The sequence below is a fragment of the Fundulus heteroclitus genome, chromosome 5 (assembly GCF_011125445.2).
Source record: "Fundulus heteroclitus isolate FHET01 chromosome 5, MU-UCD_Fhet_4.1, whole genome shotgun sequence".
NCBI lineage: Eukaryota > Metazoa > Chordata > Actinopteri > Cyprinodontiformes > Fundulidae > Fundulus > Fundulus heteroclitus.
This window is the reverse complement of record NC_046365.1, coordinates 31,051,512-31,077,536: the sequence shown is the minus strand read 5'-3', so window position 1 is coordinate 31,077,536 and position 26,025 is coordinate 31,051,512. Positions and strand designations below refer to the sequence as shown.

The window sequence follows — 26,025 nt, the reverse complement described above, 5'->3', positions numbered from 1 at the left end:
GGAGTGCTGCAAAGTCAACAGCTCGACGTGATCAGCTCGACATTTTTTACCAGTTGTCATGAAATGACTCTCTAAATTTGACTGCTTGAAAGTACCCGTGTAACGGATCAGAATCAAAACTATTTGATTGGATTTTGTTGGACTAAATTTGTTCAATTTGAGTGAAATCGTTCGAACCAGATTCAGTATATTTGTAATTGTACCTGCTTGTCTTTTAAAGTACCATTTATTGGGCACATCTAAATACTCTCAACCGAAGTGAATTAGATGAAAACGATGGCACAAGTGGTCTCTAACAGAAAATGCTTTTTATATTTTTATAATGTTCCATTTTAAGTTCAGACCACCTAACCACACTCTCAAAGAAAAAAAAAAAACAGTAAAACATGAAGAATGTTTTGTAAATGAATAAGTAGGGATAGACCCGTGTTTTAGGTGAAATAATTGTTTACAGAAACTAAACAAGGCAGTAAGTAGATGTGTTTTTTTTTTTTCCAAGGAGAAAATACATTTTAAAATATTTTATGCATTCCTATTTTCATTTGGGGAGGTTTTTACGATGGGATCAATTCAAAAAAGTTCAGAAAAGCTGTGGTTTTAAAACCATTTTGCCTCTCTGTCGCCACCACAGCTCATCCACAAACACGTGATCGACACCTCCCTGCTGTACAGGAGAGAATTCGGCCAGAAGTTTAAGCTCAAGGTTCTGGCCGAGGCCGTGCTGAAGTGAGTGAGTTCCTGCTCCCCGTCTCGGGAGTCTCCGTCCCACAGAATCGGTGTTCATGTGCTGCGCTCACGTCACAGGAGGCGGATCCAAACCGACGAGAGGAGGGGCCATCATCCCACCGAGGACGCCGCGGCAGCCCTGGAGCTGGCCCAGTACTTCATCAAGGAAGGACCGCGCCAGGTGACGGATCGCTGAGGCGCGGAGGCTAGCGCTCCGACACGCGTTCCGCTCATCGTTTCCTCTGTGCTCCCTGTTAGGTTGTGGAGCTTCACCTGGAGGAGCTGTGGGGATGCACATTAAAGGAGGAAGAGGAGGAGGAGGAGGAGTCGCCTAAACGCACACCAAGTTACAGGTACCCAGAAGTGTTTACAGCTCTCTGTTCAATGCAAAAACGGAACTAAAAATAAGTAAAATGTTCTTAAAATCAGTGTATTTGTCCTTGATTTGAGCAGGTAAATAAGATGATTTGCCAATGGAATAAGATTTTGCACCTAAAATAGGAACAATTGGGGAGCGCTCGTGGCGCCTTAGTCCTCGACGTGGTCGACCCGGGTTTGAATCCGACCTGTGGTCCTTTGCCGCATGTCTCTCCCCCTCTTCCACCCCCTTTCCTGTCAGCCTACTTTCAGAAAAAGCGAGCCACTAGAGCCGCAAAAAATCCCCCCCAACACTGCAAAAACGGAACTAAAAATAAGTAACATTTTCTTTAAATTAGTGTATTTGTCCTTGATTTGAGCAGGTAAATAAGATGATTTGCCAATAGAATAAGATTTTCCCACTTAAAATAGGAACAATTCATCTACATCATCTTATTTCAAGTGCAGGATGTCTAATTATCTTATGTTAGGGGCAAAAATACTCATTCCATTGGCAGATAATCTTATTTACCTGCTCAAATCAAGGACGAATACACTAACTTTAGGAACATTTTACTTGTTTTTAGATCCGTTTTTGCAGTGAAAAAAAATGAAAAATAGGAACAATTTATCTCCATCGTCTTATTTCAAGAGCAGGATGCCCAGTTATCTTATTTTAGGGGTCAAAATACTCATTCCATTGGCAGATAATCTTATTTACCTGCTCAAATCAAGGATAAATACATTAACTTTAAGAACATTTTACTTATTTTTAGATAAGTTTTTGCAATGTTGACTATGGAAGGCAAAAAAAACCCCGACATACGTGGCACATGGTCTGTTTTAGCTTCTGGCTTCTAGTCAAAGATGGAGGGCAATAAAAAAAACAAGTTTAAATACGGTTTTCATCCTTAGTCACCAGTCTGGTCACACACTGCTGTGGGATGGCATCTTATTCTTCAACCAGCGTGTGTCTTTAGTCTGGCTGTGTGGTTTTGTTGGTCACTCTGGCCCAACCTGATCCCACAAGGGTTTAATGGAGTGGAGGTCAGTCTGCAGGAAGACCACTGCGTCCTTCCCACTCCCGTATACCAGAGGTTGTCTCTTATTAACCCCGCAAGGGGAGTGCTCGGCCCAGAAAAGTGTTTTCCTGACCAATATGGCGCCATTAACTGGTAAGCAAACGATGGTGTAAGAGTTGTTGCCAGTAAGTGTTGTTATATTAGTTTATTTCTTTACGTTTTGTGCTACGTTTACGTGTACAGTTGCACCTAAAATCGTGTAACCCTCATTGCATATTAGGTTTACTGTCCGAATTATTCAGGTGTTTGCAGTAAATAAATTACACAGGAGCAGTTTAAAGAGCTGCTCCATTTTCTGCCTCATTAAAAATGACAGACTGTATGAAGACTGTGAATAGAGCTGGACGATAATTCAATAAGAACATATATCGATGGATAGACGTGTATCGATGATAAGTAAAAAAAAAAAATAAAAAGTTCAATAGAATAAAAGTTTTCCTTCTTTTGCATTCTAGCCTATCGGTTTGGTTAATGTTACAGTCATTTCATCCTCCCAACCAATCAGAAGCGCAGACCCAGAAATGCTCTGCCCCCCAAGCCCCGCCCCCTTCAAAGAGTTCAGAGAGGTCTTTTTTTTTTTTTTGTTAGAAACTTACAGTTTTAGTAAAAAGTTGAGTTTGAATTCAGTGTTTGTGTGTCCTGTATCTAAAAATATGTCACTAAGGAACAGCATAAAATGTCCAGGGCTGCACTTAAAATATATGTTTTGAATTTGTTGACGATTATCAGTATCGATCGATATGATCTCTATTTTTATCTATACCCTTTTTTTTTCTATATTGTCCAGCCCTAACTGTAAAACATTTTTTCTATTTGTTTTTGCCCAGGTTTGCAGACGTCCTGCAGACGCTCGGCCGCTCCGCTGCGTATTTCGGTAAGCGCGCCAACGTTGCGCTGGATCTGACCCATCAGCGCTGGTACAGCTCTGACAAGGAGGTGAGAATCTAAACAGTAACCGTTACGTTTTCCATCGAATAATCACCGGGTCCTTTATCGTTATGAGCAAAATGGCAGTCGACTTTTTTTTTTTTGTTCGAGACATGCTCCTGTATTCTGGACAACTTGAAAACAGATTTAGCTGCTCTGAGACTTGAAATGTGTTTCTGCTGACCAATGAGGTCGTGGCTACACATGAGTATCAGTCTGCTGTGGCTATCTCTAGTCACGTCACCTCTTCTGCTATTTTCACCTATCTGCATAAATCTCCTTCCTCTTGCAGACGCTGGCATCTTTCAGGAAACAGACGAAGCAGCCGTTCCTGTCGGTCCTTCGGTTTTCGGACCATCTGGAAGGACGCCGCGCCGATCAGCAGCCGCTGTATCGCAACGTGAGCCATTCTCCGCCTTATGTCGGCGTTCTGGTGGTGCAGAAGCCGGGAAAGATGTCAACGTCGTCCTGTCTTTGCCTGCAGGCGTGTGCCGACCTGCGGGACATGTGTTCCGTGTTCGCCGGACCGCTCCCCGCCGGTTTCTCCAGAAGAGACGTGAGGCGGCTGTTTCGCCGCTGCGGCCCGGTCCGGAGGGTCCGCATGTTGGAGTCAAGCGTCCGGGTGTGTTTCCTGTCGGCATCTCCGCTGGGTCCTTCATCCCGTAAAAAATGGAACAAAAGTGATGGCCCTCCTGCCGCAGATGAGTAAAAAGCCTTAAGATATATTGGTTGTTTATTGCTCCGGGATTATCTGTCACTGAAAAAAAAAAATGGAGAAATCCAACTTTTAATATGTGTAAATTAATTTAGTGGAGGGGGAAAAAAAACACTTTAAGAAATTATTGTTGCAAACAAAACCAATAGAGGCACACTTATTGACATCCTCAGCAATTCCCTTAAATATAGCTGAAACACCTTTTTAAATTTATAATAACTAAGTTGATTAGAGTGTAAATAGTTTTTTATTTTATTTACTAATTGCTTTCTGTTTAAATCCCATTTGTCTTGGCTACTCCTTATGGGTCCCGGCACACGGGGAGCGACGACGACAGCGACTTTCGTCGGCTTTCGTCGCCACCGCGGGGAAGACCCACACTGCAAAAACGGAACTAAAAATAAGTAAAATGTTCTTAAAATTATTGTATTTGTCCCTGATTTGAGCAGGTAAATAGGATGATTTGCCAATGGAATAAGATTTTTGCCCCTTAAAATAGGAATAATTCATCTCCACCATCTTATTTCAAGTGCAGGATGTCTAATTATCTTATTTTAGGGGTTGAAATACTCATTCCATTCAAGTTCAAGCTCAAATCAATGACAAATACTTATCCTTAGATCCGTTTTTTCAGTGCAACGCACAGGACACTACAGCGGCGGCAGCGTTACGGATCGCTCGTTTCCCAGAAATTTCTTTGGTTATAAAATTGGAGAGTTTTTGATATTTTCAAAGCAGTCCGTGATTGGGTCCATTCTATATTACAGGCAGGGAATCAGCCTGGAGAATAGCACCAATTTAACTTCGGACGTCACAGATGATCGGATAAATGGCTGTAGTGCCAAGCGACAGCGACTAAAGCTCGACGTTGTTCAACCTTCTTGTGTCGCGTCCCAAGCCCGCGTAAACACGTCAACACGTACGAGGTTAGCATGTTACGCGCACAAATTTCGGCCGTCGCTTGGCTGCAGGAGGGCAGGCGACTGTCGCCTCGTCGCACAAGTTGAACAAAAATGAACGGAGAGGGAGAGACGTCGAACCCATCAAAACGGGAAAGACAGGAGAACAAGCCGTTTAAGCAGAGACAGGTGTATGTTGGGTTTTAGCTTGTCCCCTGAACTTACCCATATCTAGAGTCAGAGCAGTAATTAAAGAAGGTTGAAACAACTGGAACGGTGACAAACGTGACCTGGGGAGGAGCAGTCGCCATATTTGTCCTCCCACCAGTGAGCAGAATGCTGAGGGAGGTAAATGAAAGTCCCTAAATCCCACAGCGTCATATCTACAGGACAGTGATGCTACAAGAAGAAACAGTTTTACCAGCACAAACATACACATGTAATGTTTACGGCACTGTAGATTAAGATTTTGTTCAAATAAAATCTATATATAGATATAAATCGTTTTATGTTCAAAGGTACTACAGTTATTCTTTCTAAACATAATATATCCAACGCTAATACAGAGAAAAACAACCAAATGGCAATAGTAACTCCTAAATACACCAGAAAACCCACAAAAACAATGGAGTACTTTCTTCTATTAACAAGTCATCTGTTCAGATTTCATTGGCAATCTTTTCAAAATCTATACACTCTCCAAAATGGGAAAGAAACGGGTTTCAAACAATGAAAAAAATATCCACACAGCCCTTTAAAATATTTTTTTTGTTTTAGATTAAACTAGGATTGAGGTTTTAGGGAAAGTATCTCATGCCCCCTGGTAGAGAGGAGAACCTGTAATGCTGTGGGCCTGAATCTCCTCCAAACCACTGGGAACCCTGTAAGAATGATCTGGTAAACGACAGGACATTTTAAACAGTCATCTGGTCAGCTGCCACAAAACTGAAATAAATGTTTGCTGGATTTTTTAGCAACATAGTGATCCCAAATAAATAAACATGCTAAAAAATAAAGGTTAGGAATTCTAAACATTTCAGTGTCAGATTATGCTCCTGCGGTAATAGTTGAATTTGGAGGCTTTTTACTCACTGTTACGGTAACTGGGCATAAAAGTAAACGTGGTTCTTGTTGCTCCGGAAAAGCTTTGAATGTCTCTGAATGAGCTTTGGTCACGTTTTCTCCGCAGATCCATGCAAAGGTGGAGTTTTGGATGCTGGAAGGAGCGACGCTAGCTTTAAAAGTCCTGAATGGACTCAGCGTGCTGGGTCAGACCCTCAAGGTAAGGCTTTTTATTCTTAATTAGCTGTTTTCTTCTTCTAAATTGATATATTTGCACTTAATGTCTGCATTAGGGAGTGAAACCAAAGCCAAAGTTCTTGTTTGCGCTCACAGTCTCGGCCAATAAATCTGATTGATTCTACGTATCCCTTTGTACATGGCGGTTATTCTCAAACCTTTGTAGACCTTTTCTAAAAAAATTTTTGTTTTTATGTGTTTGTGTATTTTCTAGGTGCAGAGGCCCGTGAATGAATCAACGCTGGACTTGGATCTGAATCTTGAGGCCTTAACGAGCGACAAGCTCAACGCCAATCACCTGTACGTCGTTAAACCGGGTCGCGACGACGCGGCCCGGGGTCCGGACGTTTCCACGAAGCTTAACGGACGTCTCGCAGACGCCGGATGTTCCGGTCTCACCGCTGGCGGACAGACGAACGGCTCGCTGCGGACGGCTAAGATCAACGGCGAACGGCTGCATCCCTGCGCGGCCGAATCGGAGCTGAGCGAGGAGAGCGTCCGAGAGACGTTCAGTCTCTACGGTTCAATAAAGAGCATCTTCCTCCCCCGCAGACCGGGGAAACGTGCGCGGCATGCATGCGTAGGCGAGTAGACGATGTGAAGTTAAAGTTTTATTCCTCGGCATTTAGGTGTGGCACAAACGTACAACCTGGCTGCTTCTGTTCCACAGAGTTTGGGAGTTCTGAGGCCAAACGCGCCGCCCTCAGCTCCTCTGAGCGTCTGCTGAAGAAAAGCTACCAAGTGTGGCCGTCCATGACTCCCCCCCACTTAACTTCATGGTTTGGCGTGGCGCCGGCGAGGAACATCGAGGAAGAGGAGGAAGAGGGGGCAGCGGCGGAGCAGAGAGCCGACTCGTCTGACGGCAGTTCTCAGGTACCGTATCCAGGTGCAGTTGGTTTTGCATCCTTGGAAAATGGAAAACCAGTGAAAGACGGTCCAAACAACACGAGCAGGGCCTCCAGCCAACAACCAGCCCTGTTTCTGGGTCGTCTCCTCGCTTCAGTGCCCCTGCTGTTAACTTCATTAAGCAACAAAGGTGACGCTGATCAACAGCCTCCAACGTTACTGGACCAGTTTCTGTAGTTTTATTAGACTACAGGAATATAAAAAATATAAGGCAGTTATCTTGAATTTACAGTTCTGGGTTGGTGACAAACCCCCAGACTTCCACACTGGCAGCTGTTTGGGTTTCTAACCAAAGTTTCAGATTCTTAGTAAAACGGAAACTCTTAAATGTCTTTCCGAATATGTATTTCTGTCTTTTGAGGCCTTCCTCTTCTTCTCATAAACCTGTCAGACAGTTTGTGACTCAGCTATTTTCAACAATGCAAAAATGGATCTAAGAATAAGTAAAATATTCTTAATGTTGGTGTATTTGTCCTTGATTTGAGCAGATAAATAAGATTATCTGCCAATGGAATGAGTATTTCAACCCCTAAAATAAGATAGACATCCTGCACTTGAAAAAAGATGATGGAGATGAGTTGTTCCTATTTTAAGAGCAAAAAACTTATTCCATTGGCAAATCATCTTATTTACCTGCTCAAATCAAGGACAAATACATTAACTTTAAGATTATTTTACTTATTTTTAGTTCCGTTTTTGCAGTGAAAGCACACGTTGAGCTCAGCGGAGCTACAATGAACGGCTGAAACTGTAGCTCATTGGGTTTCATGAACACTAGAAGAAGAAATCTTTATTTGTCATCGCAATTGTACATTCCTACGAAATTTGTCTCCAGCTTTTAACCCATCCCTTAGGGAGCAGTGGGCAGCAATCTGGGGCTGAGAGTCTTGCTCAACGACAACTGTGTGTCTTCTGTCAGAGGCTCCTTCCAAATACCTTTAATTATATCTCTTAGTTCCTGTTCCTTGGTCAACACTGAGAACTCCATCGTGGGGAGGAAAGGAGCTTCAGACTGCTGTGCTGAATTCAGACAGCCTTAATAACTCTGACGTCATTATGTGACAAAAACGCACATGGAGGAGTCAAATCCGTGTCTACAGCCTTCTGAAAATTAGCTACGAAGTGTGCGCTCTCTTCTTTCCGCATTTTGGTTGATTTCCGTGAGGCGGGCTGTGCTGACACGTCATGGTGTGGGAAATGGGGGCTTCATCAGAACCACTGAAAAGGCTGCTTCACATGGCAGGATGTTCAAAGCCCGAGGGATACCGCATGAAATGATAAAAAAAAAAAAAAAAAAATCGGACATAAAACAGGTTTGTTCGTATAGTGTGTGGCGTCGGGTCAGTCATTCAGACGTCAGACGGGGAATCTCCCAAGATCAAACGCGAGTTCAGAGTAAATGAACCTGAACGATGGGGGAGAATAATGGCGATAGTTTGTGGACTGATTTTAACAGAGAAAAAACATAAAAAGAAAAGCAGCTGGTTAATGAAGCAGAGACAATGCGACCTGGGGGGATTCTCTCGGGGAATCCCTCACCGCGCGTTCTGATTGGCTACAAGTCACATTCAACAGGCTGCGTGCTCAATTGTCCTCGGAGGACACCACACACAGTAGGATGTCAGACCAGGACAATCCAACATGTTCAATATCCTCGATCACTCTTAACACACCAGGATATTCTCTTAAGATTATTTTAAGAGACACGGTGATAATCTGCGCCTGTCAGAAAGGGGGATCGGGGTGAAACATCCTGCCGTGTGAACCAGCCATGTAGACACAGCCCTACAGGAGCGCCTTCCTGCCATCAGCATCTACAACACTGAAGAAACCTGCATAATAGTCGTTATTAACTTTGCTTGAGGATTAATAAAAAAAATAAAAAAAAATGTATTGAATCAAATGGGTGTGGTAGCTCAGTCAAGGGGCAGAATGAAGCAACTACACAGCTCAACACCGGCATTCATTTGTGGATTGGTGTATTTATATCCAACGTTCAGCACGTGGTTAAGGCTCCACTTTGTTACAGGATCAGGAAACGAGTTTAATGAAGAAGCTGGACCGCCGGCTGAGGAAACTCTTCACCTCACTCCCAGACGGCACCTTGTCTGTGGTTCTGCTCCTCGGAGTCAGCAGGTAAGTAAATAAAAATAAAAAATACCTTTACAGTCTCTGGCACAAATCTTCCCTGAAGTCAACATATTTCTGAACGTCTTTTGTTCTTTTTGCAGGACAAGTTGTGATCATCCTGGTTTATGTTTCTTGGAAGTCAAAAATGGATCTTGAGGAAATACCCTGAGAGGCTCAGCAGTGAAACTGCGGACTACTTTACTTTCAGTGAAAGATCAGGAAGCCTTCTTTGAACTTATTAAACATCAGAGCTCATAAGGACACAACCATGGTCTTTTTCCCCCTCTTGCCTTTTAGGAAATATAAAAACTTCACTTTGCCTTTAAATTGATTTTAAATAAAAAAACGTCGGGGCTCCCACCCAAATGGCCGTTTTTGGACAACGGAAGATAAAGTATTTTAAATATTTGTTTAAAAACAAATTTTGGGTTTAAAATCCTAATTTTACATGGACCTTTTTTTTCTGCAGGTTTTGACAATTTAACTGAAATGCTCAATGTTAAAATTCCTTGATATTGACATTTTTAAAATAAATCTTGAGCTTGTACTTTTAATGGACCGTTTTAAATTCTTGTTAAAGAAAAGAAGAGGATACACTTTTAGTGCCGAGGTAGAAAAGGTCACACAGACAAACTGCTAAGAAACATTCTTTAATTTTTCCTCTTTTTAAAAAGGAAATTTAAGGATTTTTTTTTAAACTTATACAAAAAAAAACTGTCTTAAATTTTACATCTTTTGTGCTGACGGCATTCTCAGACATCGTTGCAGGTTGACACAGTTACAAAACATTGAAGACAAATGAAAACCAGTTCTGTACAACAAAAAAAGCTACAAAAAAAAAAAAAAAAAAAAACACATTTCATAAAGGGTGAAAATGCCACCAATAATATCACATTGTTGTAAAGCTCACATTTGTTTGAAAAAACAAGGACAAAGACAATTTTCTATAAAATGGAGAGAGAAAAAAAAAAAGCAGACCACGTTAAAACTAATAACCCTGACAAAGTGTGGGATTTATTAAATGGCAATTTTCTCTCTTAAGAAAAAGAACAGGATCACAAACACCAGGAAAATGGACATTTCTCTCTCACTCACACATTCACTCACACAGACTCAATAAGACTGATTAGAGACATCTCTCAATAAAATAATGAATGCATTCAAAGTGACCAAATGGCTGTGGAGGCAGATTCCAGTCTGAACACGTCGAGTAATAAGTGAAATTCTCTGCGCTTTATACATTTGAGATATACGTCGCTATTTATGGAGGAGGTGCCTGCTCCTCTGGTATAAGATGCTTTTTTATGGCTTGTGTTTGCTCTTTCAAACAGTTGTGTTAAGTGTCTCTGCTGGTAGCTTTGGAGACGTGATCCGTTAGCGCTGGATGGGAGCGTGAATGGAGGACATGCAGCACTCTGTTGAAGGAGCGCCGGCCGGCGTGGGACCGTCGCTCTCGCCGCTTTACCAGACTTCTGGCACTTCGAACAGGGAGGCTGCAGAGTCGGAGGCTGGAAGCAAAAAAAGGGCGGAAAAAACATTTTCAGGTTGAGAATAAAAAAAGCCACGCCCCCAATTTTTCACCGACACGTGTCAACATGACTGTCTGACCTGCTCCAACATTCGTCACGATTTCAGGGTTCCTACAAATTACTCAGCGTCAAGATCTCATAACTCCTAAATATCGCATTTCCTTTGCAGAATACATTTTTACCATTTCAGTTTTTATGGATATTTGAGTACAAAATATCCACCTATTATAGTTTTATTGCCATTTTTTACAGATTGGTAAAGGGTTAGTTCACCTTTTTTGGCATCTCAAAAAACTTGTACAAAAGCGCAATATTTTAAGTAAAAATCTAATTATATAGTCGTCACACAGTGATAAAGCCTTTTTTTTTCTTGTAATTCTGTTAATTATGGCTTACAGATAATGAAAACCCAGAATTCAGTGTCAGAAAATTAGAATACCGTGAAAAAGTGAAGTTAGTGGAACATTAATGAGCCAATTAACTCAAAATGCCTGCAGAGGTTTCCTGGACCTTTAGATGGTCTCTCACTGTGGGTCAGTGGGCGACACCATTGTGGTTGAATTAACAAAAAGTCACTGCCGAAGAAGCTGGTTGCTCTGAATCCAGGCATATTAACAGAAAACTGAGTGGAAGTAAAATATGTGGAAGTAAAACGCGCACCAGCAGCCGCAGGGAGAGACGCAACCTTCAGGGGCTCGTCCAGCGGAGCTGTATTTTAGTTTATTTTCAGTTCAGTCTCATCTTATTCAACATTCAGAAAACTCAGGCTTTTTTTTAAACTTGTAAATAAACAAGAGCTTAATTTTAATGGTTTTAGTGAAGCAAAAAATTAGGAGGGAGAAAATATATACTTTAGCACCATGTTTTGGTTACATCTTATTTTCTGGCCTACAGAGACTGAAAAGCATTTTGTTTCGGTAAAAAAAACAAAAAAACAACAAAAAAAAACAGCTTTTGTTGAAATATGAGTAATTGAAACACGTCTTCGTATATTAATTTTTAAATATCGCTAATACCAGCCTGTTATTCACACCTGCCCTTGAGGCCTAGTCTGACCAACAGATGCACAGATGTAAAAGTAAAACCCAGCCGTCGTTTAAAGACAGTTTGAGGTCCAAATATCTGGCATAAATAACCCCCCCCACCCCCAAACTACAAGCGCCGATCCCTTCAGGAAACCACTGCAGTAAGAAACGCACCGTCAGACTTCTTCTTCTTGCTCTTTTGACCTTTCCTTCCTTTCACCGTTGGCGTCTGATGCCAGCTGGCCGTCCCATCGGTACGGCTGCCTGGGTCTGCGTCTGCCTCGGGACTTTTGCAGTCTGGGACCGGACTCGTTTCGGCTGAATACGATGAATCTCTGCAGAGGACGGTAAAGCGGAGGATGAAGCACAGCGAGGGAATCGAGGGGGAGAACAGAGGAGTCCTTTTCACCTACGTCATCTTTAGCCATCCTTCTGACGTCTTGCTCTCCACAGCTTCGCTGGCCTGTCCACCAACATCTAGAGGATAGTCGAGGCAAGAATTAGGAAACGGTACGCATTGTTTATAATTTGTAAAAAAAAAAAAAAAAAAAGCAGCAGAAAGCGAAGCGATCAAATGAATAAAAGCCTTTAGGGGAACTAGAGTTTAAATGCTGCCATCTGCAGACATCCTGAAGAACTGAACAATGGTCACTGGGAAGCAGCCACCTCCCACATATAGCTTAACCTTATTTACCACATAGTTCCTTAAAAAAAAAAAAAGTTAAAAACAAAAGCTCAATATCACAACTTTTTAAATAAAACAACAAAATATACAAACTTCTGATATGTTAAATAAAGTCAGCCAAAGGGTTTTTTTTTTAAAGGAGAAGTCCGGTCATATTCAGAATTCAAACTTCTGAAAGTACTTTAAATATAAAAATTATTACATACTGTTCTATAAATGATTAGTTCTTTTAATTAAGAGCAATTTTCATTTGAATATGCTCTACTGGAGGCATCCATGTTGGTCAAATTAACAGTACTGCCACCTCCCAGTTTGTGACGTCATGGTGCGGTATCGGCTGAATAAGGCCTATAAAAAAAAAAAAGGTTTGGCCACATATGTTAGCTACAGATGACGAGTTTTTCTCTCCGGCCAGAAGTTCGATGGAAAATCCTCCCTCTTCAAGTTGGCAATCAAACAACGAACTCGTGGTGGATCATGACCCGGAAAGGTGAAATAACTAATGTTTTTTTCACTTTTACCCGATTTAATGCAACATCCAACCGCCATGCACGAGGGCATTGTTGCTTTAATAATTGCTCTCTTGAATTTCAATGGTGAAGTCCTCCGGAAATACGAAATAATTGTTGTTGATCGCAGGTGTGTAGAATAGTTCCTATTGAATTTGCTTGTAAAACGCGGCCAAAGGCCCTCGGCTTACCATGATGTCACTTCCAGAAGACGTCAGGAGTGAGGTGTTACCATATTTGGTCATTAATGGCCGCTCCCAGACTCAGTGATCACGACGAAAATTAATACTTTTTTTACTGATTAATGCTAAATTCATTGAATCACCGTGAACGTATTAGTTTTAGGTATAGATAATGGTCCACTGATTCTTCCTTGCTGACCGGACTTCTCCTCCAAGTCATTAAGAACGATGCCGTCTGCCCCGCCCCCACAAAGACAGACGTATTCTCTCACACACACCATCAAATTTCATCTTTTTGCTGCCAGCGCCGTCGGGGAAGGAGTAGTGGTTCCAGCCGTCTCCGCTGACGCCGTCTTCGCCTCGCTGCTCCCCCTGGAGGGGACTGATGCTGCGTTTCCTCCTGGAAGAGAAACATAAATCCTGCAGTTCCTTCCACGCCACTGGAACGTGCTACAGCCCAGGAAAGTTAACGCCTCGAATGAGAAGCTGAAAAAAAAAATCCCTACCTGGGATAAACGAAGCCAGAAGTAGTGGAGGACGGGTAGTGAGGCTTCACCCAGCCGTCGTCTCCCCAGGTTTTGGTTGGCTGGCCGAGCTTCTCCTTCTCCTGCTGCCTCCCCTGGACGTAGTCTGCATAGGTCTGGATCTTGTAGCTCTCTGCGTAGCGGCTGGTGTTCATAGCTGTTTGAACAGAGCTGCTGATGACTCAACTCCCAAACATTTATTCTTCTCTCGGGTCTCACTTACTGTGCAGGACTCACCTATCTGTACCTGGTCTGTCTGACTTAGAGAGACAAAGGCTGAAGTGTCGTCGATCCAAGACACCTGGATGTTACCTGGGTGCATAAAAAATAAAATAAGGAGCATAAACAGGGTTAACAGGTCTGATTAACAGTAGAATAAACACATTAAAATGTCTTACCAAAGGCACTGAAGAGCTGGTAGAGGTCGCTCGTCTTCCACTCCTTAGGGAAGGTCACATACAGGACGTGGTCTCTCTTGGGTTGCACTGATGAGGAAAACACGAAGATGCTTCATTATGGTGTTTTTTTTAATAAAACATTTGAATTATTGAGATCATTCAGCTGTTTATTTATAAATCTTCGACATTTCAAAGTATATAACTCTGTTAAACTATTCCTTCCCACAGAAAGGAGCAGGACAAGCTTTCAGAACAGCTGTATTTGAAGGCCAGCCTCTTCCCCTGTGCTTTGGCTAGAAACACCATTTAAAGTTTAAAAGAGTTGCAAGACATTAGGTGGTCACCATCATTTTAGATTTGTAAGTAACAGCGTCACCTTGACTTATAGCTTTGAAAGTTTCTCCTACTTTCCCCAACAGGGGCGGTTCTAGACAGGGGCCCATGCCCCTGTAGAAATGGTTCTGGCCCCTGTTATGGCCCCTGTACTAAAGACATGATAATAAATACACTTCTCATAATTATTTGCAATGGCAAAGAAACCATAACTGATTGGTCACTTTGACCAATATTATTTTTTACCTATACAGTTTTACTCTAAAAAGAATTTAGAACTTAAGATGTTTCACGTTTAGCTTATGAGCTGGGGGCAAAGTTTTAACTGCTATTTCAGGGGTCTTAAACCTGCAGTTCCAGAGCCACACATGGCTCACTTAATATTATTACATTATATTATTATATTATTCTTATATTTATTGTTTTTTAAGTTTTATGTTCTGTGCCCCTGTAAAAAAAACACTGGCCCCACCTTGGCCCCCCTGGTAAATTTGGTCTAGAACCGCCATTGTTTCCCAACATTTCTTTCACCAGCTCCCTTTGGGTCGCCCATTTCTCGCCAAACCTTCTGCAGCTGCGTAGTTGCGGGGCTCCCTGCGCCCCCTAGTGGTGGTTTGTCTGAAGCGCACTGGCTTTCTGGTCTCAAGTCAAAGTACAAAATTTGCAACTCATATCTCGACAACCTCGTTAGCGGTGATAATTGAATCAAGATTGTTTCTTTTTTGTAAAATTGTGCTTTCAATTTCTGAAAAAAAAAAAAAAAAAAAAAAAGTAAAATCCCCTTCCTAAATCTGATCACATTCCCCAAGTTTATAAACTATTTTTTTTCCTACTGCCAGGCCATTGAACAACAAATTAAAATCTGTACTCGGCTAGGGTATCGATTCAAATTTCAAGAATCGATTCAATTCTGATTGTCAAGATTTAGAATTGATTCTTTTCGATCAGATCTCAATTGGATTGATAATGTTAAAACACGTTTAGGCCGTAACCTGGATTTCATGACTGTGTAGTTATGCGACATACTGATACTGGTATTATATTAACATTTAACAGTAAATTAATAAAGTAATGATCAAACCCTCTCCCTGAATGTTGAGACCATCGTTTTCACAAAAATGCTGAGGGGAAGAAAACCCAAACAGATCCAGGGTAGAAAACAGAAATAACTACAGCTGCCATTTCGACGCTAAACAGGTGCATTATAAAAAAAAATAAACAAGGTGTGAGCTGGAAAGTCACAGTGGAAAATGCATTTAAAAAATAAAATAAAAATAAATAAATCTTTAGTTATATGAATCCATCTTTAGGAATATGATATAGATATAACAGATTTTAAGCTTTTCTTAGCTTTGCTCATGCATGTCAGAAAGTGACCAGGCTCTCTGACCCCCGTCTACGTCTACTAAGACACATGGCACCTTTAGTTTTCTCCCTGGCAACATCCTAACAAATACTCCAAATCCTTAAAGCTGAACTCGCAAAATAAAAAAACGACGACAGCGACTGCAGATTAGAAAGCTAAGTTTGTGTTATTTTACTTTACTTACAATCTGGTCCTGTGATGTTGAGGTAGGGTATATCGATAATCCTCATCAGGAAGAGCCTAAAAAAAATAAAAAATAAAATAAATAAATAATTTGAATTATGGAATAAATTGATCTTAAGCATTTAAATAAATAAGCAAATAAAAAATGCTTACTTGTTGAAGAAAGGTTCAACTAGTTTAGATCGCGGAGAGATGTAAGCTTTCGGCGGCGTTAGGAAAGAACCTGTAGAATATAAAGTTGAGCCATTTTAAAACGTATATGATTAAACTGAAAAACACAGACAAGCAACAGTTTAAAGAAAAACTAGCATCCATGGTTTCAATTCGTCTTAAACCAATTTTAATTGTATGCACACCATCTTTCCACTTGCCTCCATTCTGGAGGGAATAACTAAAGGTTATTAGAGTGAAAAGCAATGGTGTCAAAAATTGACAAAAGGTATGAGATAAAAATAAAATAGAGAGATATTGATACTGAGAAGATTTGAGCACAACTCCATTAAAGGTTTTACTTAGTTCCATCTTATGTCTCATAATTTTCTGTGCGACTATAACTTAATTGTACTGTTGCTGCCTCTCTTGGAAAAGCTCCCCTGAAAAAGTTTTTAACCTCAATGGGATCTTTCTGGTAACAAAGTTTAAAAACAGAAAAATTAAAAACAGCAAAGTGTTAAGTCATCGAGTATGATAGCTAGAAAGTCAGTTTTCAACATCAACATCAACCTGTTCCCACTGCAGGCAAACGTAGCTCAAATCTGATTTTATTTAGTTACTTTTTACCAGATTAAAGCCACATCCCCCTGTGGTCCTGAATCCAACTTGTATCTGATCTTAATGACTGCCACTCCAGCAGAACCAACCAAGGTGGATCTGATCAGTTTCATGTGTGTTGTAGTCCTGCCCTGTTGCAAATCAATACAATGGATTCCAACAAGTGTCCGACCTTATGAGTCAATAGGTGGTGACATAATTAAAAGTCGCCCTCCACTTCCTAAAGTCCTGAATGAACTTGATGTCTGAAGTTGTTGAGGTCTCTGCTCTGTGATAAATCGGCAGCCAAAGCTCTATAAAATGCCTGAGGACACAGTTTCACTCTTTTTAATCATGTTTTATTTGCGCTTTTCCCCCTCAGGACACCTGCTGAACACAATGGCTTCCGCTGGACGTTTAAAACCATAACACCCATTTCTTCCATGTCTCCTGGACCAAAGCATGCTGGGATGACGTCACTGTTCCTTTACACATACGGGTCAGTGTGGCGCTGCAAACACTTCACACTGGAGTCAGATGTAGGCGGCATTTTAAATGTAATGTGAAAATAAAAATGTGAGTTTTAAATCACTGCTGTACCGTATACTGTATTTTAAATCTACGGTAAATTACAAGCTGTATTCTTGCATAAATGCCCTTTGCACAATCAATTCTGCACATACAAATGGTTTTAATAATACTCACCTGTACACTGTGACTTCTCCTGCAATGTCTACTGTTCACTTTTAAATCACTTTTAAATCACTGCTGCACCTGATACTGTAACTTAAATTTTTATTGCAATTTTACAAGCTGTATGCAACAAAATATCATTCTGTAGGCACTCTGTGCATACAAAATGACAAATAAAGTTGTCTAAGTCTAAGTCTTTAAGACCTGCAGTGGGAACATAAGCCTTTGGGACGCCTTTGAACTAACGGCAGCAAAATGCAGCGCGACCACATTAGAGAGCCAGCAAAAGCTTTACTGCTTCACTTTCTGTCTTTATCGCCGCCGTCTGACTAGCGAACGTGAATCCACGTTACCCAGATGGTTGGCCATGGAGATGAAACACAGGCCGGTGATGTAAGCGTCGTATCCCGCCTCGTGGAGCTGCTCCTGGGCCGTGTCGTAACTGGGGAACCCCTCTGCAGCTTCTGCCAAGAACAGCAGACAGAAGGAACGGTGAAAACAAGGAGTTGGTAGTTGGCTTTTAGGGACAGAGCAAGGCACCGGTTCCCAGTGGAGTCACTCACCAACTTGCTGTGGCTTAAACGGAGCCTCTTTCACTTGTTTTTCGAGCTCTGCCAGAGATGTGTTATTGATGAGCTCCTGTTGGACAAACAGAGAATCTTTGCTCAAAGGACTGCATCCTCAATAAGACCTGGGTGTCATCTAGGATGAGCCGAGTCGATACGATTCTCAATATAGATCATCTTGATTCCAATATTTATTACTTTCAAATTAATGCTCAAAGTCATTCAATCAACAAAACCAGCCAAATATTATATTGATTTTCAATTTATTGATCGCTGATATATTAACAGGAAAATAAAGTGCATTTGGTTCAATGCATTTAACGCAGGGGTGTCAAACATACGGCCCGCAGTGTCCTGTCTGGCAATGTGGCAATAAGATGCCACAAAGAGCTCATCAGATTTGACTTTCACAAGTGGACAAGATAAAAAGAAGAGAATGATAAAACAATTATTGAAAAAAACATGTACTTTGTTTAATTGAAAATATGCAGTTCCTATATTGTCCACGAGGGGCGCTGTGTTTTAATTAGCAGATTAAGCTTCAGGTGTGGAAAAATTCAAATAATTTCTTAATTTTTATCTGCTTGATGTATTTTGTCATGCAGGACAGTGTTTTTAAGTTCCAAAAAAATGTGAATAAATGTTTTTCAACATTGTACAATCACTGTGATCAGTTCTTATGCATAATGCACAAGTAAATGTTTAACTGAGTAAAAGTATTGTTGAAATTGCACATACTTTTCTTAAAAACGCTGAGGTTATTAATAATATACTGTGTAAAAGTGAAATTAACTTAATATAAAAATCAATAACAAATCCACTTTTATTAGTTCTATTTAATCTTGCAATGGGTTTACTCGTGTGGCCCTCTTGAGATCAGATTAAGCTGTATGCAGCCCCTAAACCACAATGAGTTTGACACCCCTGATTTAACGGATCACAAAAACCTAAAATGTGGCCAAATGTCTGATTTTAGGGACGAAGGCGCTTCTAAAATCCTGTCGGCCATTCCGTAAATGCGTCTCCCTTGCGCTTCCTCGCTGTGAACAGCAATGGCGCTCTGTAATAACGCCCCCTAGGGGTTGGGAGGTATATTGATATTCATTTTTATCATTTATCATTTTTAAAAACATAGATTTTAATCTTTGTATCGCTTTTTATGCACGGCCCAAATCATCATCCCCGATAAAAATCTGAATACCCTCTTCATGCGGGGCTCGTTTTACCTTAAACGGCTGAGTGGAGGCCATCAGCTTCGTGTCCAATAGTCTGCAAGTAGGTAAATTCATTAATTAGACTTGTAAACACGCAGAGACTTAAGACGACGTCTACAGACAGCAAAGAGACATTACCTTGGGAAGACGCACATCGTAACCTCTTTAAAGTCTTGGAGGTCCTAAAGAGAAGAGGCATAAATGAAGCACAGGCCCATAACGAGCCAATAGGAGATAAAATTTTCATCTTGTACCTCTGGCAGCGGACAGTAGAACTGGTGGATGGTGTGCATCACGTCCAAAAGCATGTTGTGGCCAACGACAAGTTTACCCTGAGAGGCAGAACCACAAACCTGGCTTTTAACAGAGACATAACACTACAAACGACTCTGCTTCCTTAGCGTGAAAACCACCAAACCGACTCACAGATTTAGAGATGGCGTGGATGACTCTGGAGAAGCCCACGGCATTATTGAGCTCCTCCTGTGGGACAGAAACAGGTCAGAAAAGCAGGTCTTCCCACGTTCTAATCAGAACATCTCATGAAATAATAAAAACTCACCTGCTCTTTCTCCAGTTTCTGTTGCTCCCTCCTCTTCCTCTCCTCCTCGTCAACTTTACTGATCTGAATATATCGCTCCTTCTGCAAACACCAGCGGCTGCATCACCAACTTAAACCGCTTTTAAAAGGTGGAATTTCAAGAAAAAAAACAAATGTATGCTAACCTTTTCTGTTTCCAAGGTTTCCACGTGAAGACCTTTCGGAAACCTGCGATGAAAAAACGACATTAATCTCCCACAAAATCAGACATTTAAAAATAAAAAAAAGGGGAAGGGGGGGGTTAGGAAACACTCACTTCCAGCTTATTGTTTGGTATATCAGTTTTCTCTGGAACCTGAGGAGGAAAATAAATACATTGATTAAGATTGTAAAAAGATTGCCGTGGCTTTTAGAGAATAAAATAAAGCAGGAGAATTTACCCTGTACATGGGTCCAAGTTCAGAGTCTTTCCATTTTCATTGATGAGCGCCTCAACCTTCTCCCTGATTAAAAAAATAAAAATAATGTCCAGAAAAAAAAAAAAAAAAAAAAACACGTGGGAAAGAATTAACGACTGCAAAACACACATAAGCTTAACTTTGGTTTTCACAGAAAGGCTTAAGGGGTCTTGGTCAAGATCTAGAAAATTCCCTAATTTAAATAATAAGAGCTTTAATTTTAGTGATTTGCATGAAGCCATCAGGTCAGGCAAATGGAGACATTAACGACGGCTGAGGGTCAACGGACACGTCTAAACTTGGCACATACACAGGAAACTCTTTCCCCTTATTGCACCTGTGCAGTTTAAAGTCACACAAATACATCTTAGACAAGAACGCATGATGTTAGAAATTCATTCTGTCTGCATTACCACTGAAGACTTTGAAATCATGTTGCAGGGACAGTCTCTCTTTGACCTTTAACACATTGTAACGGTTAACGGATTTAATACTGCAGTAGAAATATAGTGAATGCAGTCAAAGAGCAACACAACGATATATAGAGCAGCTCTACTTACACCACTTTGTTGATGTAGTCCTTCTGGTCGTCGGGTACGTGTGCAGGGACTTTGGAAGATGACGGGGAGATAAAGGAAGGCGTCCCGAGACCATTAGCGTGCTGGTTTCTCCTTTCTTCCGTCTGCTCTCTCAGGTGAGCTTCCTCTTCTTGATTTAGGTATGGGATTCCTGAGAAGAAGAAAAATAGACGTAAGGTATTTAATAATGCGCAGTAACCGTCGTATTTATGGCTGCCATAATCAGTCATCTCCCAACAGAGCACTTTATGGTGCTGACATGAAATCTGTGGAACAATACATGTTGGATAATACTGCATTTATTTTAATCCTAACAGTCAGAAATAATAAACTACAGTCATATCAACAACTGCTCCACCATGCAGCACCCACCAAATAGAAATTTTAATAATTATTCTTTCACAGTAAAGAAAAAAAAAAAAAAAAAAAAATCAAGTTTACTCTTAAATCTATCCTCTAAATACTCTGAGTTCCAAAAAAGTTATAAAGTGTTTTTTTTTTATCATATTAAACCATAGGTGCACCAAAACAGTAACCATTATATATATTATATATATATAATAACCATTAAACCATTATATTCTTAAATTTGTTGGACTTAGCCCATTTGGTAAATTGGATGTCTATAAGCAATTTTTCAGGCTTTTAAAACATAAAGTGACAGCGGCGCAGGAGTTAGGGAGTCCGTCCTGCGATTGACGGGTTGCTGGTTCGACTATCTCAGTCGTTGTGTCCTGTGGCTAACAGCTCACCACCGTCAGATGTGTGTGAATGCCTGATTGTGGTGTAAAGCGCTTTGGGGTCGACGGGCTAGTTAACGTGACAAACAAGTACAAGCCATTTACCATAAAACGCTTCTAAAGGTGGCTTCGGAGACTTAGATTATTACTTATTGATCATTATGGCATAAAAGTGAAATGCAGGCAGTTCTATTTCGAGTCAATACAAGCATCTGGGTTCAGTTTGGATTTTATAGCATTTGAGGGAATTAAAAAAAAAAAAAAGTGGTTCACAAGGTCTTAAGGTCCTAGATAATCAAATTTTTTGAAATTGGCAAGATTTTGAGCGACTGCAAGGACGGCATTGTACTAAATGTTTTACTGATTTAACCCCATCTGAAGAATTACCGTATATTACTGCCATATATAAAGATTATTTAAAAAAAAAAAAAAAAAAGTCAACATGACTTGATAGAATTTGACTTTGTAAAGTGCCTTGAGATGACGTGTTGTGAATTGGCGCTATATAAATTGAACAGATCTGAACCCCAACACAGCACCATTTTGTAAAAAAAAAAAAACATCAAAATTTCTGTTCAGTAAGCTTTAGAAATAAAAAAACTGAGTAAAAATGCCAGACTTCTACCATCAAGTCCAACCTTACTCATAAAAATAATTATAACTTATAGGCAAGAATTTCCCCCTAAAAAAAACAAACAAATTTAGAGCTGTTCTTACCATGACCGAATACCTTGTTGAAGTCAAACCCCTGGCTTGCCAGGAAGTCAATGCTGGAACTCTGAAACAAGATAAAGAGGCTCTAAGTATGAATTTAAAAATAAAAAAAGCACAAAATTAATTTACATTGGACCTCAAAGTAGGGCTGGGCGATTAGTCGGATTTTGATCTTAATTAAGATTTGGGTTTTCAACCATCATAAAACCATAATGACCGATATTTGTTCCGTGTTACTGGACTCTCGTGCCGTCATGTGTTGTCAATCCAGTGCAGCTTCCTGCGTGCCACGATGCTGTAGACTGCTCCCTCCCACACCCCCTAAATGTTTAATTTCCTTCAGTGCGAATTATTAACACTTCAGGAGCGAGACTGAAAAGTTGAGCGAGGCTAAACACGTTAGGATGACAACCAGAAAAAGAAAGCCGTTGGTAAAAAAGACAAAACGGCTTCAGCCGTGAGTGGCGATTAAAGCCGTTAGTCGTTGGTCACTCCAATGATTTTATTTGTCCTTGTCTAATTTATTCAAAATGTTTGAAATCCTAAGGAAAACATTGTTTTACCATCGTTTATGTTCAATAAACTCGTGTTATCAAAGTTGATGACTAATCTTGTTAAATAATCGAGATCTCAGTTTCATCCAAAACAATCACGATTATGATTTTTGCGATAATCGAGCAGCCCCACCTCAAAGCAACCAGGCTTCAACAGAAAAGTCGCACTTACTTGACAGATGAACTTTACGTCAGGAGATGTCCTATTAAATGGTTTCGGAAAAACATAAAAGTTAAAAGTCTTTGTAATATACCTGCAGACAAAGGCCAGAGATGGGAGAGAGAGAAAAATAAGTGTTAATACGTTCATACCCATAGCATCAGTAGTAAACTACTCAACAGCGGCATGGCCATCCATTTGGCAACACCTTTAACATTCCTGGGATAAAAATTCACAGCCTTGTTAAAAATACAACAAACTGTAGATTAAAGACACTAATGTTTGGATCCCTTCACATTCTACAGGTCTGAATTCCATACTTTTACAGACTAAACACACCCAGAGAGAGCTCAGTACATTTTCTAGCCCAGGCTATAAAACATCAAATATGGACAGATGGCTCAGCAAAGAGGTAGATACAAAGATGGATAAACTGGGGGATGAATCGGTGGGTAGACAGATAAATTGGCAGATCAATGCGCAATTCCTCGCAAAAAAGCAGTATGTTTTATAAAAAAATAAAAAAAAGCATAGTGCCTTTCTGGAACAACCAAATTATTTTACTAAATGTATTTATGTAAAGATTTACAAAAATACCTTTTCATTAGTGGCACATCCTTCCAGAATAGTATTAATAATACACTAGATTATCCAGGGCAGGAAAGCATGCGATGGCATGAGAAAGCTTGATAAAACATTCATTTTGGGGGAGAAAAATAAAATCTACACATATTATACGCATTTCTCTCAGTGCTGAGACCCATATGCTAACAATAAAAAGGAAACAACCGCATTCGTTTAGCAGATTTTCCCCCCAGAAGCTGTTCCAGATGTTGAGAGGATGCCACTCACTTTGACTTTGCCTGGTCGTATTTGAATGTACACAATCCAAACTGGAACATGAGAAAATCCATGGAATGCTGGTAGATAAAAAAAATTTAAATAAAAAACGGTGACAATAAATAAATACATTTCCGGGAAACAAGAAGTGTTTACAACACAGCTCTCCTCAATGTGTGTGGCTTTCGCTAACCTTTTTGAGCTTCGCATATCGCTCTTCGGGTGTATCCAGCCCATTGGTCAACGCGCTGACATTTGGACCGTCGCTTATGCCTGCAAAATAAAACACAGAAATAAAAGCGTCATTTGACAGGAGGTCACGGTGGCTCCTTGAAATCACACGTTAACCTGAAAATCCAGACCCCCAAATTACCCGAAAATTCCCCGTCGATGGCGAGAAAGTCGGCCTCGTCTATGGCGCTGTACACCGTGCTTAAGCAGTCTTTAAAATCTGGAGAAAAAGACAAAAAGGGGGGCTAGCGTTAAAAAAATAAACAAATGCGGAGTTCAAGCTCGTTAGCAGGCATCCGAGCACATTTAGGCAGGGACGCTAGCTAGCATGCTAGCTACAAACAGAAAAAAAACAGGTGCTGCGTTTTTGGCTTCATCTGTTGCGCACGCATATCGCGCCGCTTCTGTTGCTGTGACTTTTACAGGAAGAGACAAAAATAAAGCACAACTAAAACGAAAACCAGGGTGCCCGCTTACTTTGGCGTGTAACCTCCATCCCTGCAGAGCGACTGACGGCTAACCTCGGCTAGCCTTTGTCAAGTGGCTTTTAACTGCTCGACCAACACTTCCGGTGTGGTACCACTCTCCTCACTGTCCGACAAACACTTCCGGTGGCACCGTTCTTCTGGAGCGGCTGTCCGGAGTCCCGGGTGGCTCTTTCCTCCCCTGGACAAATAATTTTACTTAAAAATGACGCATAAGAAAGCAGAATTTTATGACTTTATTCATATTTTCTTTATCTTGATATTCAGACCCTGCAAGGACAAGCGGGTACAAGCAATGGATGGACGTTTCACCCTTTATAAAGGTCATTTATAAAGGACCAAAAATTATTTATTTAAATTAGTTACCTAATTCAATGCTATCTGTCATTCTGGTACCTACCATTAAAGATAAAACGGGTAAGATTAGCTCCTTGGATAATTACCGACCCATAGCTTTAGCTAGTAGTTTATCGAAAGTTTTTGAAAGAGTCCTTCTAAATAGGCTGGAAGAGTTCTTTTTGACCTCTGAAAATCAATTCGGTTTTAAACCCAAACACGGTACAGACATGTGTATTTTTGTGCTACAGGAGATTTTAGATCTGTATAATTTGCACAACACTACAGTATTTATGTGTTTTATTGATGCTTCTAAAGCATTTGATCGCGTGAACCATCAAAAATTGTTTTGCAAGTTAGAAAACAGAGGTATACCCAAATATCTAATTAGAATAATGGCCTATTGGTATGGCCATCAACTAATGTATGTCAAATGGGGTAACTCATTGTCTGACTCGTTTAATGTTGGTAATGGAGTAAGGCAGGGAAGTATATTGTCCCCTTACCTTTTTAACATTTACATGGATGAACTATCAAGGCGCCTGAATTGTTGTAAAACAGGCTGTGTAGTTGGTGACCGCATAATCAATCACATAATGTATGCGGATGATTTGGTAGTCTTATGCCCATATAGTGCTGGCCTTCAACAATTACTAAGGGTCTGTTCCCAATATGGATGTGATTTTGATGTCAAATACAATGCTAAGAAAAGCAATATCATGATTGTTAGAAGTAGATCAGATAAGCATCTGATAACCCCTGACTTCTCTTTATCTGGCATTGTCCTCAATATACGCAATGAAATTAAATATCTGGGACATTACATAACTGATGACCTATTTGATGATCGTGACATTCGTAGGCAGTATTGCATGATATATGCTCAGGCTAATATTTTGATCAGAAAGTTTGGTATGTGTTCATCCTCTGTGAAGGTAGCTCTTTTTAAAGCTTTTTGCACTTCATTTTACACAGCCCATCTATGGCGAAGATATAAAAAAAGTAGCCTGCACAAACTTTATGTGGCATACAATGATGGCCTGAGGCTCCTACTTAAAGTGCCTAGATGGAGCAGTGCTAGCCACATGTTTGTACATACCGCTGTTCCCACATGTGCAGCTGCACTCAGGAATCTCATGTATAAATGTATGTGTAGATTATCTGTGTCATACAATAATATAATAGTAATTTTAGTGAACCCTGTTTTTAGTACAGTGAGATTTTTCTCAAGATTGTGGAAACATTGGCGTCATCATTTATTTGTGGCTCAGTGACTGTCATTTTATTCCTTGTTTGTCTTTTTCTTTTTCTTTATCATTTGTTTTTTACTATGGACCTCTTTTGTGTCTGAAATAAAGATTGATTGATTGATTGATATTTAGAAATCCAT

General features: G+C 40.5%; 2 protein-coding genes across 5 annotated transcripts in view; one reads left to right on the top strand and one right to left on the bottom strand.

The window, feature by feature from the left end:
* rexo5 (RNA exonuclease 5) overlaps positions 1-9,401 on the top strand; it is a 37,109-nt gene extending 27,708 nt beyond the window's left edge. For all 3 annotated transcript variants that reach the window (XM_036137409.1, XM_021311771.2, XM_012854648.3), the window contains 11 exons: positions 632-726; positions 805-907; positions 985-1,079; positions 2,993-3,101; positions 3,385-3,492; positions 3,577-3,714; positions 5,896-5,988; positions 6,220-6,589; positions 6,676-6,878; positions 8,941-9,047; positions 9,143-9,401. In XM_036137409.1, coding sequence (XP_035993302.1) covers positions 632-726; positions 805-907; positions 985-1,079; positions 2,993-3,101; positions 3,385-3,492; positions 3,577-3,714; positions 5,896-5,988; positions 6,220-6,589; positions 6,676-6,878; positions 8,941-9,047; positions 9,143-9,197 — 1,476 coding nt within the window. In that variant the 3' untranslated portion in view covers positions 9,198-9,401. The remainder of the gene's footprint in view (positions 1-631; positions 727-804; positions 908-984; positions 1,080-2,992; positions 3,102-3,384; positions 3,493-3,576; positions 3,715-5,895; positions 5,989-6,219; positions 6,590-6,675; positions 6,879-8,940; positions 9,048-9,142) is intronic.
* A 1,052-nt stretch (positions 9,402-10,453) lies between these two features.
* On the bottom strand, positions 10,454-24,418 carry parn (poly(A)-specific ribonuclease (deadenylation nuclease)). 2 transcript variants are annotated; one of them, XM_036137407.1, is made up of 26 exons: positions 24,292-24,418; positions 23,957-24,034; positions 23,777-23,856; positions 23,596-23,663; positions 22,756-22,837; positions 22,033-22,093; positions 20,558-20,726; positions 19,980-20,042; positions 19,856-19,894; positions 19,725-19,767; positions 19,561-19,641; positions 19,425-19,481; positions 19,253-19,330; positions 19,137-19,180; positions 19,011-19,053; positions 17,782-17,857; positions 17,572-17,682; positions 15,929-15,998; positions 15,777-15,832; positions 13,894-13,980; positions 13,733-13,807; positions 13,478-13,652; positions 13,250-13,371; positions 12,009-12,072; positions 11,770-11,930; positions 10,454-10,549 (listed from the first exon to the last, which is right to left on the bottom strand). In XM_036137407.1, exons 1-26 carry the CDS (start codon positions 24,308-24,310, stop codon positions 10,503-10,505), a joined length of 2,049 nt encoding a protein of 682 aa, XP_035993300.1. In that variant the 5' UTR covers positions 24,311-24,418; the 3' UTR covers positions 10,454-10,502. The 2 variants fall into 2 exon arrangements, with proteins under 2 accessions (XP_035993300.1, XP_035993301.1); XM_036137408.1 differs by having other exon boundaries at positions 10,461-10,534.
* Between the last annotated feature and the right edge of the window lie 1,607 nt (positions 24,419-26,025).